This window comes from Hippocampus bargibanti, linkage group LG18 (genome assembly GCF_051943395.1).
Source record: "Hippocampus bargibanti isolate YZ-2025 linkage group LG18, ASM5194339v1, whole genome shotgun sequence".
Taxonomy (NCBI): domain Eukaryota; kingdom Metazoa; phylum Chordata; class Actinopteri; order Syngnathiformes; family Syngnathidae; genus Hippocampus; species Hippocampus bargibanti.
In genome coordinates, this window is record NC_142751.1 from 10,988,898 (window position 1) to 11,004,233 (window position 15,336).

Here is a 15,336-nt window from a genome sequence, read left to right on the forward strand (position 1 = left end):
ACTCTACGCTTCACCGAGCATCCAGAAGGAGTTTAATCCGACTTCTGCAAGTGATAATTGAAGGTGGCATTCCCGATATGGTTCTCCAGAGGATTTTCCGTGCAGTCATCATGGGACCCCCGGGCTCCGGAAAAGGAACGATATCTGGGCGGATAAGCAAAAGTTTTGGACTCCAACACATCTCTAGTGGGGATATTCTGAGAGCCAACATCAACGCGAAAACTGGTAAGCTTATTAATGCATAATTGCAATAGGAGGCATTAAAAATATTTTGTGCACAAGTACACAGGGTGTATTTGGTCTACTGTGTTGATAAGACCACCACTCCTTGCTTATCTGGAACACACACAAGGGAGTTGTAATCAAACTGGTTCGCAGCCTCTTATTGTGTTGGCAGTATAGTTTCATGTTTGCACTGGAAACATTTGGACGAACATGGCTTGACCGAACTTTGGAAGAAGGCCTCTTCGGCATCACCTTGACGGAATGATTAAAAGAGCTGTAAAGATAAGCAAGCAAGACAATACACGTATTCGTTCTGCATTGAGCGGAATTCGATACCTGTGTGGGGGTATCACGTTGGAGTGTGGTGATTTCTTCTTTTCACGATTCTAAACCACTTAAAACCTTTTGACGTGGAGCACAAAACAGATGTTAGCATCTATATCCATACTCTAGTTTACCTTGGATTCGAATTGTTCTTTTATTTGTGAAAAATAGTCAAACCTTACTTACTCAGGTGTTATACACGTATTGTACACACTTAGTTACAATGAATCTTCGAGAGCTAATCATTTACATGGAGGTGGGAAGTGATGGCGGACATTTTTCAAGTCAAAATTGTCCATAGGTGTGAACATGAGCGTCAATAGTTCTTTATCTGTCTGTGAATTACTATTGACTGTCAACCGTTGGTCCAGTGTGTACCCTGCCTCCCCCCCAAGGTCATTTGGCATATGCTACAGCTCACCCGTGACCTTAAAGAGAGAACAGGCACGGTTGGGAATGAATGGATGATATGGTTATGCTCACAAATGAGCCGGAACGTATTCCAGCTGAGTTTTGGTGAGAGAAGCATGTAAACAATTGGAGAATGAACATCCCATTAATGGTGAATATACTGTAATGACAAAAAGGGAACATATGTGTATTTTGGCAGCTTTTGTTTTTCCTCTTTGACTTCCTGTTTCTTTTGTATCAGAGTTGGGATTGCTGCTTAAGTCGAGTATCGATAGAGGTCAGCTGGTCCCAGATCACGTCATGTCTCGCCTCATCCTCACAGACCTGCGAGCGATAGGTCAGAGCAGCTGGCTGCTCGACGGTAAGGAAGCTCTCATGTATTTTCGTTACATGACAGACATGAATTGATTGCCCAGGTACTTCCCTCTCTTACCCCCCAAACCAGAATGCAAACGCTTGAGGCTTGGCTGTCTATTCCTAACATTTGACATCTTTCACGTTAAACCAGGAAGTAGCATTTGGAGATTATGAGTCATCTCTGTCATTTCACATGCGTGACATTGAGTATGTGGACTGTTCTGTTTTTCTTAGAAGACATATTTTCTCATACCATTGTTAACAACATTGTTTTTGTTAGTCAGTGTGGATAAAAAGGTAGCCTTAGGAGGTCATTAAGATTTGGCTGTTTTGAGTTATGAAGCCAGTCATTACCCAGAATGCAAATCAAGTATGCCTTCCTCACTTGTAATGTCTTTCCATGTGAACCAGGAAACATTCGTCTCTTTTTTTTGAGTCATGACGGAAGCATTGGTTTCACACAGGATTAAAAAAAAAGAATCAGTTTGTCTACAGCTGAAAAGAATGGCTGAAAAGGAGACACTTGTAATCATAATAAAATGAGAATTTTGTGACATATACTTATTTTTAGCTAATAGATAGCTAATAGGCTGGAAATAGACTGCAAATAGATAATAATACATTTCATTTTTGATTATTGCTGTGTTGAGTTGCTTGTTCTGTGGCCACAAAGGGACATAAGTCTTCTTGTGCCTGTCCCAAGCCCGGATAAATACAGAGGGTTGTGTCAGGAAGGGCACCCGACGTAAAAGCTTGACCAAAACAAACATGCGGATCATACCTCTGAAGATGGAGGTCACTGATTCGCTGTGGCGACCCCATGAAGGGAAAAGCCGAAAGGAAAAGAAGATACTTATTTTCTGACACATTATATATACAATAAAGTCTCGTTATATCGATATTCAAGGGAGTCCGAAAAAATATCGATATAACCGGGACTATCGATATATCCGACCCTGTTTGCATGTAATTTTCTCCGTGCGTGCATAGAAATAGTATCGATATAACCGGGACTATCGAGATATATATATATATATATATATATATATATATATATATATATATATAGATATATAGATATATATATATACATATATAGAGGTAACATCCGACCTACGGCCGAGTTCCGCTCCGACCAAACGGTTCTAAGTCAAAATGGTCGTAAGTTGAAATCTATTCAAAATGTTGAATAGAGACTTGGAGGCTGACTTTCATACTCCCCCCCCCTTTGGTGTTATTATTACTATTAAAGGCTTTCTAATATATAGATCTATCTATCCATCAACCCACCCATTCCATCTATCCATCCATCCTTCTTTCTTCTTCTAATTGGTTGAATCGTCTTTCCTCCAGGTTTCCCTCGAACGGTCACCCAAGCGGACTCTCTGGATCAAGTCTACAGCGTGGACACAGTCATTAACCTCAACGTTCCTTTCCACACCATTAAAGAGAGACTATCATCACGCTGGACTCATCTTCCCAGCGGGAGAGTATACAACATTGACTTCAACCCACCAAAAGTGCCTGTAAATACATGACATATTATTATTATTATTAGTAGTAGTAGTATTATTACTAATTATAATTGTTTTCGAGATGCTTGAAATTATGATAAAACTCTAAATTGGATAGACTGACCTCCACTAAAAATTGAATAGTGCCCATTACGATCCTCAACTTTGCCGATACTCGCGTTCTGCATATACAGTAAAGTCTCGTTATATCGATATCGGTTATATCGATAGTACTGCTTATTACGATACTATTTCTATGAACGCAAGGAGAAAATTTACATGCCGCAGGATCGGATATATCGATAGTCCGGTTATATCGATATTTTTTCCGACTCCCGAGAATATCGATATAACGAGACTTTACTGTATTACTATATTGTTATTAAAATGAATACGTTATTCTTAAAGAATGACTTTGTTTAAAAAAGTCTAGTAACAAAGGTGACCGCATTTTTAAATATTATTTCATGGCATGCTGGGATTATACACGAGAACAAAAGTGTGGTTAACACCTTTGTGTTATCTACTCTGTAATTGGCTCGGTTGCAATCTTCTTACGCTTACTTCTATCTATATAGTCCCGGGCGCAAAGGTCAAAAGGAAGTCAATCGTATTCTCGAGATGATTCAATAGCACGTCGGTACTTTGTAATGAGGTGTAAGTCCATTTAGCTCACATACACCACATTTAGGTTTGTGATCACCGAACCGACATGTTTTTCAGGGTCGCGATGATGTCACAGGGGAGCTTCTGGTCCAGAGAGACGATGACACACCAGATACAGTCACAAGGAGACTGAAAGCCCACGAAACCCAAACGGAGCCCGTTTTAGAATATTACAGGTACATCCATGCATCTCGATTTTCGGAACCGTCCTTTAAAACGATCCGGATTCTCAGGTTTTTAACTGATTCACTGCCATTCACAAATTTGAGAATTGAAAATATGACGTAGAGCACCATGCCCGAATTTGTATGGGTTTAGCTTTTTTATGCTTGGGTGTTGATAAAGCATTGGACATGGCCGCTGGCAATGTTTTTTTTTTTCATTTCCACAAGGGGGCAGAATTTATCTTTTTTCCATGTTAGCGCTTTGTTCCAGCTTCAGCTGTTGTTAAAGCACTATATAAACCAATATGTATGTATTGCATTGTATTTTAGACAGCCACCCTCATTTCGAGCTCATATAACTCCAGACCCATATGATTTAGGAATTAAAGAAGAGCACATGCGCAATTCATTTAAGGACTCTAACAGCCGTCACTCTTCCGATCGCCTGTTCTAAATTTAGATATGATCCTTAGCGATCTCGTGTTTTGAACGAACGTTGGGTATTTACTATTTTCATTTTTGACTTATTTGTCTTGGAAACCGTAATTTTCATGAATAAACCATAACCTGCAATGGGATAATGAAAACTGTACTCATTACGGCAAAACCAGAGTAATTGGCAGGCATGAGGTTCGCACTTTTTTTTTAAGCTTTAGCTGTTGTTAATTAAAGCGCTATATACATCAATATGTATGTATTGCATTGTATTTTGGACAGCCACCCTCATTTCAAGGTTATATACTTACAGACACATATAATTTAGGAATTAACTTTTTTTTCTTATGAAAAAAAATAGTCTAAGGTTTTTAATGCTGTATTGGATGTTTATGTAGACCTGAAACTCAATATTTTCTGTGGGTCCTGGAATTCAAGTGACAATGACAACAACCCTGACACTGGAAAGGACACATTTTTTTGCACACGTCTGGCAGTGAATGAGTTAAATATGTCAATATCTGCTTTGCTGTCAATATAAACCTCCTTAGTCGTTTAATTTCAAATTTAATTTTGGAGGTGTTGCATGTCCGTCTCGCTATTACATCACGAGTGTTCATTTTGCCTCTCTGCAGAGAAATAATGAGACTGAAAATGGGCAGATGGTTGCCTGTATTACTCGTGAGAGCTTCACACTACAGCCTACTTCCTTCAACACCGCAGTGTGTGTGTGTGTGTGTGTGTGTGTGTGTGTGTGTGTGTGTGTGTGTGTGTGTGTGTGTGTGTGTGTGTGTGTGTGTGTGTGTGTGTGTGTGTGTGAAAAGCACATTTTACTTCCTTCATGCACATTCCTCACGTGTTGATTTCAACCAAAGGGTTACTTCACATCTACATTCCTTGAGGGTGGTGGAACAAAATTTGACCTTTTATCGCTTAGGCCCAAAAATAACACAGGCTTCAGAAAAAAAAAATCATCTTTCAAATATAATGTGACTTTGTTGGGTCTCACAAGGAAATATCGCATATATGAAAGGGAATAATAAAACAGAAACTTAGTGAAGGGATTAACCATAAAAAAACAAAACTTTTGATTACATCATTCAAGAATTTTAAGCGTTTATGTAGATTTTCCGTGAAGGAGAGTTGAGTTTATGTCATATTAGTAACCAGCCAGTATAAAAAGTTAACCAGGGTTATTGTGTAACTGGACATTCACTGCCAGACGTGCAAAAATGTGTCAACTCCAGTGCCAGGGTTTTTGTCATTGTCACTTGAATTCCAGGACCAACAGAATATTGAGTTTTAGGACTACATAAACATTCAATGCAGTGTAAGAAACCTTAAGCTCTCTTCTTTCATCAGAAAGAAAAAAGAGTTACGTAATTCCTAAATGGTATGAGTTAGGAGTTATATGAGCTTGAAATGAGGGTGGCTGTCTAAAATACAAGAATTGGTTTGTATAGCGCTTTAACAGCTGAAGCTAGAACGAAGCGCTAACATGGAAAAAGGGAAATTCTGCCCCCTTGTGGAAAAAAACATTGCCAGAGGCCATGGCGAGCGCTTTATCGGCACCAAAGCATGAAAAAAAAAAAAAACAAATTTGTGAACGGCGCTCTACGTCATATTTTCAATTACGCGAATGGAGGTGAATGAGTTAATAAGAAAAATACTGATTTTGTGCAAAGTTGATGTTGCTGTTGCAGGATGTTCCATTCCATTACATTCATTCAATGGGATAACCTATGAAATAAAAGAAAAACATCTCATTACAAACATTGTTTCTTCTGCTTTTGTTTCAGGAGTAAAGGTGTGCTTGAGACCTTCTCCGGCACAGAAACCAACAAGATCTGGCCAAAAGTTGAGGCCTTCCTTCATAAAAAACTCACTGTGTTCAATCATAGTGTTTCATAGCAGAAGATAACACTTTCATGTACAATTTTACCAGCAAAATTGTTCTTTTTAATTGAGTAATACACAGTCCATCCAGACATGGACTTTTTAGAGCGGTTGAATTTTGCTGTCATCATTCCACATTGTGCCTGAGACCAACAGAAACACAACAGGTATTTTTGTTTTTTTTAAATTAATTTGATTCAGACGACATTATGATAGGGTCCAAAGCTTCCAAAACTCAAAAACAGTTTGTATATTTTGGCATTAGTACATTTTCTCATGTCGTATTATGACTATTCAAGAGGGAATGTGCAATGGTCTACAGTAGCGATGGATTAATTTTGCATTGTCACTCCATTGCCTTCAAAATGCGGGACCTGTATGCTAACTTGATGACACCTTGCTTTTATTTTATTTTTAAATATTAGCACCATATTTTTTTTCCCTCGTCAAATACTACACTGCTAAGACAAGCAAATTACATGACGAGCGTGACGGGCTGTGTGCCATTTTGTTAGGAGCTGACTTGCAATGGCAATTGTGCCTCGCTTAATAATGTGAATGAATTAAAGGACAACTGATGCCTCCGAACAAGTTGTGTCCGTAATTAGTAAAATCACTTCAAATGACTTCTACTGAGTGTATTTTACAAAGATTCCACTGCATATAGCTATATTTTACGTTTTAAGACTCGCGCTGAATATTCAGGAAGTCTTGTTTTCGAGTTGGTGACGATTCCTGATGTGACATCACGTCAGGAACGCCCCTGACCGAGAAAGCGACGCAATGCATTTTGGGTACTTTGTTTGGTCTGTAAACATTGTGTTGATGGTGAAATCAGAAGGAAAACATAAATAATGCGATAGTGAATCGTTGTGTTGCACCAAAACTACTATTTGATACTAGTTGACACAAATTCCCAGCAGACAAATCAGCCCATTTCCAACGGAGCTTGTGCATTTTCGGGGCGCTACATTGAAGTCCAGATGCCTCAAAATGAGACGGAACGACTTCTTTAATCGATTGCAAACATTTATACTTTCCTCTTCAGAACTATTTGAATCATATTCATAACTGGATGAGTAACAAGAAAGCATCTTCTCCGAATCTGAAGCCATTGTTTTGATTCTAGAGCAAGGCACTATTTGAGTGCAACAAACAGCCTGACCACATTTTTTTTTCGCCAAGTGCTCTAAAAACATGAATGGGTGGATAATTAATGACTTTTTTCCTCAGTTTGAAAATGAAAACCACAATGCAATGCTTTTTTTCAAACAATATAATTTAATGCATCATCTGATCTACGTAATTCCACTCTGCAGCAAAAAAATCACTTGATATTTATCATTATTTTTTTGTAATCTAGCAGATAGGTCGTTGGAAGCCTGAGAAAACTGACGCGGTGACCAAAATGACTCATTCAAATGAGAAAACAACACCCAAAACACATTTCAAATGAAAAAGCTTATCACAAGCCTGCTTGTAAAAGTTTAGAAGACGGCATGATTAAGGCTCCAATGACAACAATGAGTTAAAAAAAAGTCAAATATTAAAGTGCAGTACACATTTGGATTGCAAAGACCTCTTTTGATGACAAACGTACCCCCCCCCCCCCCCCCCCAAAAAAAAAAAACATTCTTTTTCCACCTTTTCCCATAACATCAAGTCAACTGTAGATATAGAATTAAAAACATGTACTCACATCCTATATCCATGAAGACCTGCAAAGAATTAAAGCAGCATGCATTGAAATAATGTCAAACTTGAAGAATTGTCATGGTAACCATATCTCTACTCACCATTGCCCCGACAGTATTCGGAATGACAGCTTCTCTGTCAAGCGGGCTGATTTCGGGTGGCTTTTTTTTTGGTAGGTCTATCGTATTTCACGAAGACTAAAAGGCTTGAAAAGTGGAACCAGGTCATCATTTTTAGCGTTGCGCTCAACTGTTGTTTCTTTGATGATGAATGTTGGCGTTAGAAGTGAAGAGCTAAACATGCTAGTCTTATTCCTGTTGTGCTCGGGTTGGCTTAAAAATGGAAGAAAGGCAGGCAGTCATATTTCCTAAGAGGTCTCCATCATACGTATATCGTCACTTTCGTTGGCATCGTCTTTTGTCCTTATCAACAATCCAGCTTCTAAACAGCGTTTGGAAGGGTACTCCACTACCTGCTGGAGGATAAAAAGGAGACTTTAGTGACATCACTGTTGTTTTTCAAGTCACATCCATAATCAATCGACATCTATTTCCACATTTTATTCCGACTTTCAAGTATGCTGGTGTCAGAGATGTTTGTTCCGACACAGGAAAGTGTATTTTACTGACGGCAAGGGGGGGCAGTTTTCATTAAGCCACTTTGTGTACGCTTATTTGACACCCAACTTCTGCAGCCATATGACAAACTATTTATTGAGAGCGTATGCAAATTTAAGAGAGTAAAACATAGTCTTCTTGATTTGAAACGTCTCAAGCACCAACATCCATAAACCAACAGAACAGACATTTTAATGGATTGTCTTTCAATGAACTATAATAAATAATAATAATAATACATTTTAAGCGCCTTTCAAAGCTCTCAATGACACTTTACAGTCACAGACAAGCATAGGTATTGTAATAAATAAAATACAATCACAAATAGAACTGAAAGATTTGTAAGCTGGCTAATGACCTCTTCCTGTGAAGGAGTCACCAAGTCCTAATCTCCTACCTGAGGATGACAGTTTAACAGGCTGTGTCTGTTCACCTCAGATTAACCCCAAATTTTCTGTGCTTCCATTGTGGGCCTTGTATTCAGCTAACTAAGCATATAACAGCATGAAACTTTTAAATATGATAACTTCTTTTCTGTCTATTCTCTATCAGCTGGTGTTTATATCTTTGTGTGGGAGCCCAATACACCTATACCGCTGCGTTAACAACATCCAGATGAATGTCAATGAGAGCGACCGGGGAGAGGAAAAAAAAACACGCATGGATTAAGCAGCAGTTGCCTTGTTTGAGGATTATTATCAATGTTTATGTAACTGCGCCACTGACTCTTTAAAAGCTCATGGTCTGACCGATGGGGTTTTCATTAGGCGCTCATCTGATGCTTATTTTGATGTGAAATCAGGGAATGACATTCGGGATGAGGAGATTTCATCTTGACTTCCAACAGGCTGTGTTGCATTCCTCAGATGCAAGTTTTCTTCGAGCCTTTCAGGCAGCGAGGGGCCAACAAAGGGGGAGGTGGATTTCCCCCCATGCCCCTTTGTGCAACAAAATATCCGGAGTTTGGAGTTCAGCTGACCAGAGGGAAACTATCCCACTTTTTAGGCATGGAAAAATTCAATCGCGACGATTATGCTTATACAGATGAACATTTTCACAGATTAAAAAAAAACACATCATAAACCCACAAATCACATGGAACAAACAGTCATGCGAATTTCCACCCCCTGAAAAAAAAGAAGGGTTTACGCCTACAAACCAGATGTCTGACATTGTACACAAGAGTTTGCTCCTCTATGTAATTACTGTTGCGTTTCATGTAAAAAAAAATAATAATCGCATTTTGTGGATTGCCGGACTGCTGTGTTGACAGATTTTGCAATTGTGAATGTTTGTCATGAGATTTTGTCGAAAAAAAGTGAAAAAAAATAAATATTTTTCTTCTGAAATAAATTTGAAAAAAACAGAAAAATCACCATTATCCATTATAATGGTAATTTTTTTTTAAATCATATCCCTATGCAAAAAAAAATTAGTAAAATCGGCATTTTAAACCTTTACCCATGAGAATAATAATAATACATTTCATCTATAAGCGCCCTTCAAAACTCTCAATGTCACTTTAGAGTCACATAAATGTATTTTGTTATTAATTCGAATTTATTGCACAGTTTCATGCATAGTGCAGGATATATTTAAATTTATTACAACTACAAAATACCCCCAAATGTCTATTTTTTATCACAAATAAAATGAATATATTCCAATGCCAATTTTATACACGATGCCTAATCGAAGCTGCTGGTTTTTAAAATATGATACAATGGCGCCCACTTATGTTTAAATCAGAGTACAGCAATTATGTATTTCGGTTTGCTCGTTTCCACCAAAGCGTTAGCTTAACGCACAAAACACGTAAAAATATATCACTTTTTACACTATGTATACAAAATAATAATAAAGAACGCGGAAATATTTTAGTGCAACACACGAGTTAGGTCTGTAAAGTATCCTTGAGTTTTGTAAGGCGCTTATAAATGAAATGTATTGTTAACAATGCAAAATGCTAACAGCTCGATAACCAAATAACAAATTTTAAAAGTGATTCAAACACACCCATAAATTACTTTATAAATTACTAGTACTTGTTCTGCATATGAACAGTCTGGTCATCTATTCAGTCTTTAGTCTATATTATATTAGATCCCAAAACGATCACACTGAAATATTTTAGGAGTGTTTCTACTCACAGGACATAACTAAAAAGTAAAAAATAAAATAACTTACTTGCGTGAAAGAGCTTTGAGATTCTTTGGGGTCAAGTCTGAGGTTTGTGCCATTGCTTGGTGGTTGCGTTGTGTGGTTGGATGTGATGCTTTTACACCTGACCACATGTTCTCTCACTTGGTATTTGAAGGCCTCGAGCTCGTTATGGAAGACTTCCAAATAGACGTCTTGTCCTTCCTGTACGGCAGAAGAAAATAAAAATTCAATTTGAAGTACCTAACGTACCCAGTAAGTCATGCCCAAGTCATGTGTTGCATAAAGGTAGAAATGTGTCCACTCCAGTGCCAGGGTTTTTGGCATTGTTACTTGAATTCCAGAACCCACAGAATATTGAGTTTTAGGATTACATAAACATTCAATGCAACATTAGAAAATATAGACTCTCTTCTTTCATCAAAAAAAAAAGGTAATTCCTAAACTTTATGGGACTGGAGTTATCCGAGCTTGAAATGGGGGTGGCTATACAAAATACAAGACACATATATTGATTTATCGAGCGCTTTGTCCAAAATACAATACAATACAGACCCTCCAAACTTACAAACGAAATATGTTCCGAACGGTCGTTCGTAAGGTGAATTCCTTCTTAAGTTGCTTCAGTGCTATATTTTGTATGCAATGTATGTTTAAGACTTGTATAAGTAACCTGTATTGGTGTGGACTTAAAAATAAACATTTAATAAAATATATGCTATATAAAGATATGGAGCACTACCCGGAAAATGGCGTGCAATACAAAATCAAACTTGCAGCATCTCTGTTCGAACAATTTTCGACATACACACAAAAACGTTTGCATGCACCGTGTTTGTAACTTGAATGCTCGCAAGTAGGGTAGTGTCTGTGCATAGATATTGGTTTATATAGTGCTTTAACAACAGCTGAACCTGGAAAAAAGTGCTAAAATGGAAAAAAGGGAAATGTTGCCCCCTTTTGGAAAAGAAAAAAAAACATTGCTAGAGGCCATGGCCAACGCTTTATCGGCACCCAAGCATGAAAAAATAAAAACACGACAAAACAAAAATCAGGAATGGCGCCCTACGTCCAATTTTCAATTACCGAAAAAAATTGTGAGCGGCAGTGAATGAGTTAAAGTGCTCTACAAATAAAACATGAGTTATTCATTTTTATGTGATGTTTTTATGAGAGCGATAAATAGAAATTTGGTTTTCGACAGGTGGCGCATCTCAATAAATGAAAATGAGGTGAGTCGTGCTTTACTTTGGCTTTTTGGAAGAACTGCCTGAAGCAAGCTCTGGGATCCTGCCCTGAGTTTGACGCCATCTCCAGGATGAATTTCATAGCTACAGCTTGGTGAGCCACCTGCTCCATCAGTGCTTCTTTCTGTTGGAAATTGCTCAAGGTCAATATTTAATCATTCCAAAGTTTCCACAAAATGAGAAAAAAATAAAGCAAAATGCCAAACATGTATCTAGCTTATCATTTAAACATTACCCCTTCTTGTTGGAGGGTGATACACCATAAATATAAATAGTTAGCCGTCTCGTTGGAGATGAGCTGAGGCTTCTCTGACAGGAATCGCTGACTGTCATCCCATCGGCGCAACATACCTGAAAAAAAGAGGTATTTACATTCATTTGGCGGAACATTTCAAACAGATTTGTCTTGTTCTACATGAAAAAAAATTGCAGCTAGCTCAGTCGCTAGATATCTAGCTAGCTAGGTAGCCACTAACATGGCAATAACAACAAAGCAAAGTTAGCATTAATATGATGTTTATAAAGTTTCCTGTTTTGATTTCTGATTCTGGAAGTCACTTACCAAAGTGTCTGAGATCTTTTTCAGACTCGTGTAGCGATTCCTTGTACTGATCCGCTTCTACCGGTTCATTTTGGACATTGATGATACTCTGGTGTAGACAGAAGACATTGACGTTTGTTAGCTGCCAGCAAAGATAAGGTTACAAAGAAAGCTGGTGATGTAATGAACCCCCTGAATATACGCACCTGTTCATGGCATAATCTGTCACAATGCACCGACTTAAGAACAGACGTCTATAAATATTTTTTTTTTTCATTTATATTTGTAAATAAATCCATCTGTTTTATTCATAATAATAATAATAAATAATAATAATAATAACACCTTTTATTTATAAGAGCCTTTCAAAACTCTCAAGGTCACTTTACAGTCACAGGATTCTTTTTTTTTGTGGGTGAGCAGTGGCTGCCACACGCGCCAGCGTTCACTCAACCAGGAAGTAACTCAAATGGAAAGCTAGCTAATATATAGCTAGATAGCTAGCCAGACATATAGCTAATAGATAGCGATTATCGTCATCTTGATTTAGGGTGGGAGTGTACACCTAATAGAGAATAGAAGCTATTATATTTAAAAGTTTCATGCTGTTGTGCTTAGTTGGCCGAACAAAAGGCCCACAATGGAAGCACAGAAAATCTGGGGTCAATATGAGGTAAACAGACACAGCCTGTTAAACTGTCATCTTCAGGTAGATCTGGCCTTGGGCATAATTTAGGACGTGGTAAACTCGTTCACAGGAAGAGCTCATTAGTCAGGTTACAAATCTATCAGTTCAAGAAAATACAACCCATTAAAATGTATATGTTCTGTTGGTTTATGGATGTTGGTGCTTGTAACATGGGATGTCCAGGGGCGTGGTATTCAAATCAAGAAGACTGTGCTTTACTAATTTATCACTTAAATTTGCATATACTCTCAATAAATAGCTTGGCAGAGGGCTGCGGAGGTTGGGTGTCGGTCACAACTGGCTACGTCCCCTGCCGGCAGTAAAAGACCATCTTCCTGTGTTCCAGCCTTTGTTCACAGTGTCCGAACTAACATCTCTGACAACATCCGAAATGTGTCAGTACTCTGGTTGAATAAATGAACAAATCAGCACACAACTCACTTTATCAAAAACATCCCAACTTCCGTCGGCACCGACCACAGGACCGTGACAGGGCTCTTGAACTCCCAGCAAGCGCTCCTTGCGAAGCCATTCCTCTTCGGTGTGCGTCAACTCCGTGGGATGCGCATGAGTCCGAGCGTGTTCCTGCTCCAGGGACTCGGAGCCGTGGAACCTTAGAGCACGCAGGCTGTCCTGAGCTTCGGCCAGCATCCAGCTGGACACCATGGAGGTCGTCGAACATCTCTGCTGCTGGGATGCCTCGGCACAACTACAGTGCTGTGTTGATGTCTTAAGAAAGCAAAAGGGATATAATCATTGAGTGGTTGAGTCAACATCAGTTTTTAGTTTTGTATTTATAGCCCCCTTAGACCAGAATTATGTTTGATATTTTGATGCTATGATTAATGTTGGAATCAAATGACTGCCAAAACGGTACAGACAGTACCTCAATGTTCCGAATGGTCGTTTGTAAGGTGAATTTGTTCATAAGTTGCTTTGGTGCTATATTTTGTATGGACTGGATGTTTGAGGCTTATATAAGTATGTTAAAGGTTTATATAAATATGTTTATGGCTTGTATAAGTAACCTGTATTGGTTTGTACTGAAAAATAAACATTTAATAAACATGCTCTATAAAGGTATGCACATGGAGAGAATACTACATATGCTACTACACAAATGTTCATATGTACCGTTGTTCGTAATTCGAATGTTCGTAAGTAGGGGAGTGTCCGTAGTTGATTCTCAATTGGCATTCTTTTCTGTTCCTGTGATTGCATCAAACCTCATCAGCCCCCAAAGAAAGTGAATAAATAATGCAGAGAATATCCAGATGCTATTTTTGTCAGTTATATCCCAAGATGCATTTCATTCACCTATACAGTATGTGGGGGAAAAACAGGGGGGGGATAACAAAGATCACTGCTGTCCTAACAAAGTGACTTGCATTATCAGAACATTCCTTTGTACAGTACATCTTTAGGAAGACTGTACTGTGTGTTCTTCATCTTAAAAAAATGCACACAGTGTGTCCTTTGCCCCTTTCTGTTCACCGCTTTGTCTTCAGTGGAAACATTAGGTGTCACATAAATTAGTATCGTGGACCAGATCAAGCACGCCTTCTTTCAGTTAGACACCTGCGCTCTTCCTCAACACAAAAACATTTGGGGGCCTAAAAGCTTTGGGGCTTTCATGATCCCTTCCATCATTGCTTTTTTTGGGAATGGCAGCACTAAAAATACTTCATCTTATTTAACAGTCTGATGTTAGTGTCGGGAAATGTGGCGGGGGGGAAATTTAAGGGTCCAGCAAGTGGAAAATGTGTCATCCCAGGCACAAATCAAAACAAAAAAATACTTTTTTTACGGTTACACAACATAAATGGGTATTACATACATACCTTCACGTCGTTCACTATAAAATGATAAGATGAATATCCGTATTTGGCGACGAGGGTTTGCAAACGCGATTCCATAACACTAGCATGTGGCTAGCAGTTATGCCACACACTTTTTAACTTTTCCCTTGATTCTATGAGATAATCTTGAAAAACTAACTGTTCTCTAAAGTGTTGGCAGTGGTTGTTGTGTTGCTAGCTAGGTGGCTACTTACCAGCTGGTAGGGGCAGCGTGTGTCCGTTTCAGTGGATTCGCTGTCGGACAGCCCGTCGTTGTTGCTTCGCCACTCCATCGCTGCTAAACTAGCAGCTAGCCCCGTTAGAAAGACCGTGCCGATGCGGGATTAATATCGATCAACTAGGGAGGAGTTTAATTTAATCGGCCATGTGACGCACTACATTCCCATCACGGAGTTGTCAGTGGAAATAGGCTCAAACAGGTCACACAATACGCAAGTGCGTCCGGGTAAACGACCAAAACTCAGCTGCTACTGGTTACTACAAGTAAAATGTTTAGTGTGGTCTTGGAGGACGACGTAATTGTCACGTGATACAATC

The 15,336-nt window shown here is 38.7% G+C and overlaps 2 protein-coding genes across 4 annotated transcripts; one reads left to right on the top strand and one right to left on the bottom strand.

Annotated features, from left to right (window-relative positions):
• Positions 1–27: 27 nt before the first annotated feature.
• Positions 28–6,583, top strand: ak3 (adenylate kinase 3). The gene is made up of 5 exons (XM_089021309.1): positions 28–225; positions 1,202–1,321; positions 2,671–2,843; positions 3,555–3,673; positions 5,896–6,583. The coding sequence occupies exons 1-5, from the start codon at positions 78–80 to the stop codon at positions 6,005–6,007; spliced, it is 672 nt and encodes a 223-aa protein (XP_088877435.1). The 5' UTR covers positions 28–77; the 3' UTR covers positions 6,008–6,583.
• A 697-nt stretch (positions 6,584–7,280) lies between these two features.
• On the bottom strand, positions 7,281–15,296 carry cdc37l1 (cell division cycle 37 like 1, HSP90 cochaperone). 3 transcript variants are annotated; one of them, XR_016118359.1, is made up of 8 exons: positions 14,994–15,293; positions 13,382–13,669; positions 12,274–12,361; positions 11,947–12,062; positions 11,713–11,835; positions 10,492–10,668; positions 7,789–8,162; positions 7,281–7,710 (listed from the first exon to the last, which is right to left on the bottom strand). XR_016118359.1 is itself a non-coding variant. In XM_089021308.1 (7 exons), exons 1-7 carry the CDS (start codon positions 15,069–15,071, stop codon positions 8,055–8,057), a joined length of 975 nt encoding a protein of 324 aa, XP_088877434.1. In that variant the 5' UTR covers positions 15,072–15,296; the 3' UTR covers positions 7,609–8,054. The 3 variants fall into 3 exon arrangements, 2 of the variants coding, with proteins under 2 accessions (XP_088877434.1, XP_088877433.1); XM_089021308.1 differs by having other exon boundaries at positions 7,609–8,159; positions 14,994–15,296; XM_089021307.1 differs by having other exon boundaries at positions 7,619–8,162.
• Between the last annotated feature and the right edge of the window lie 40 nt (positions 15,297–15,336).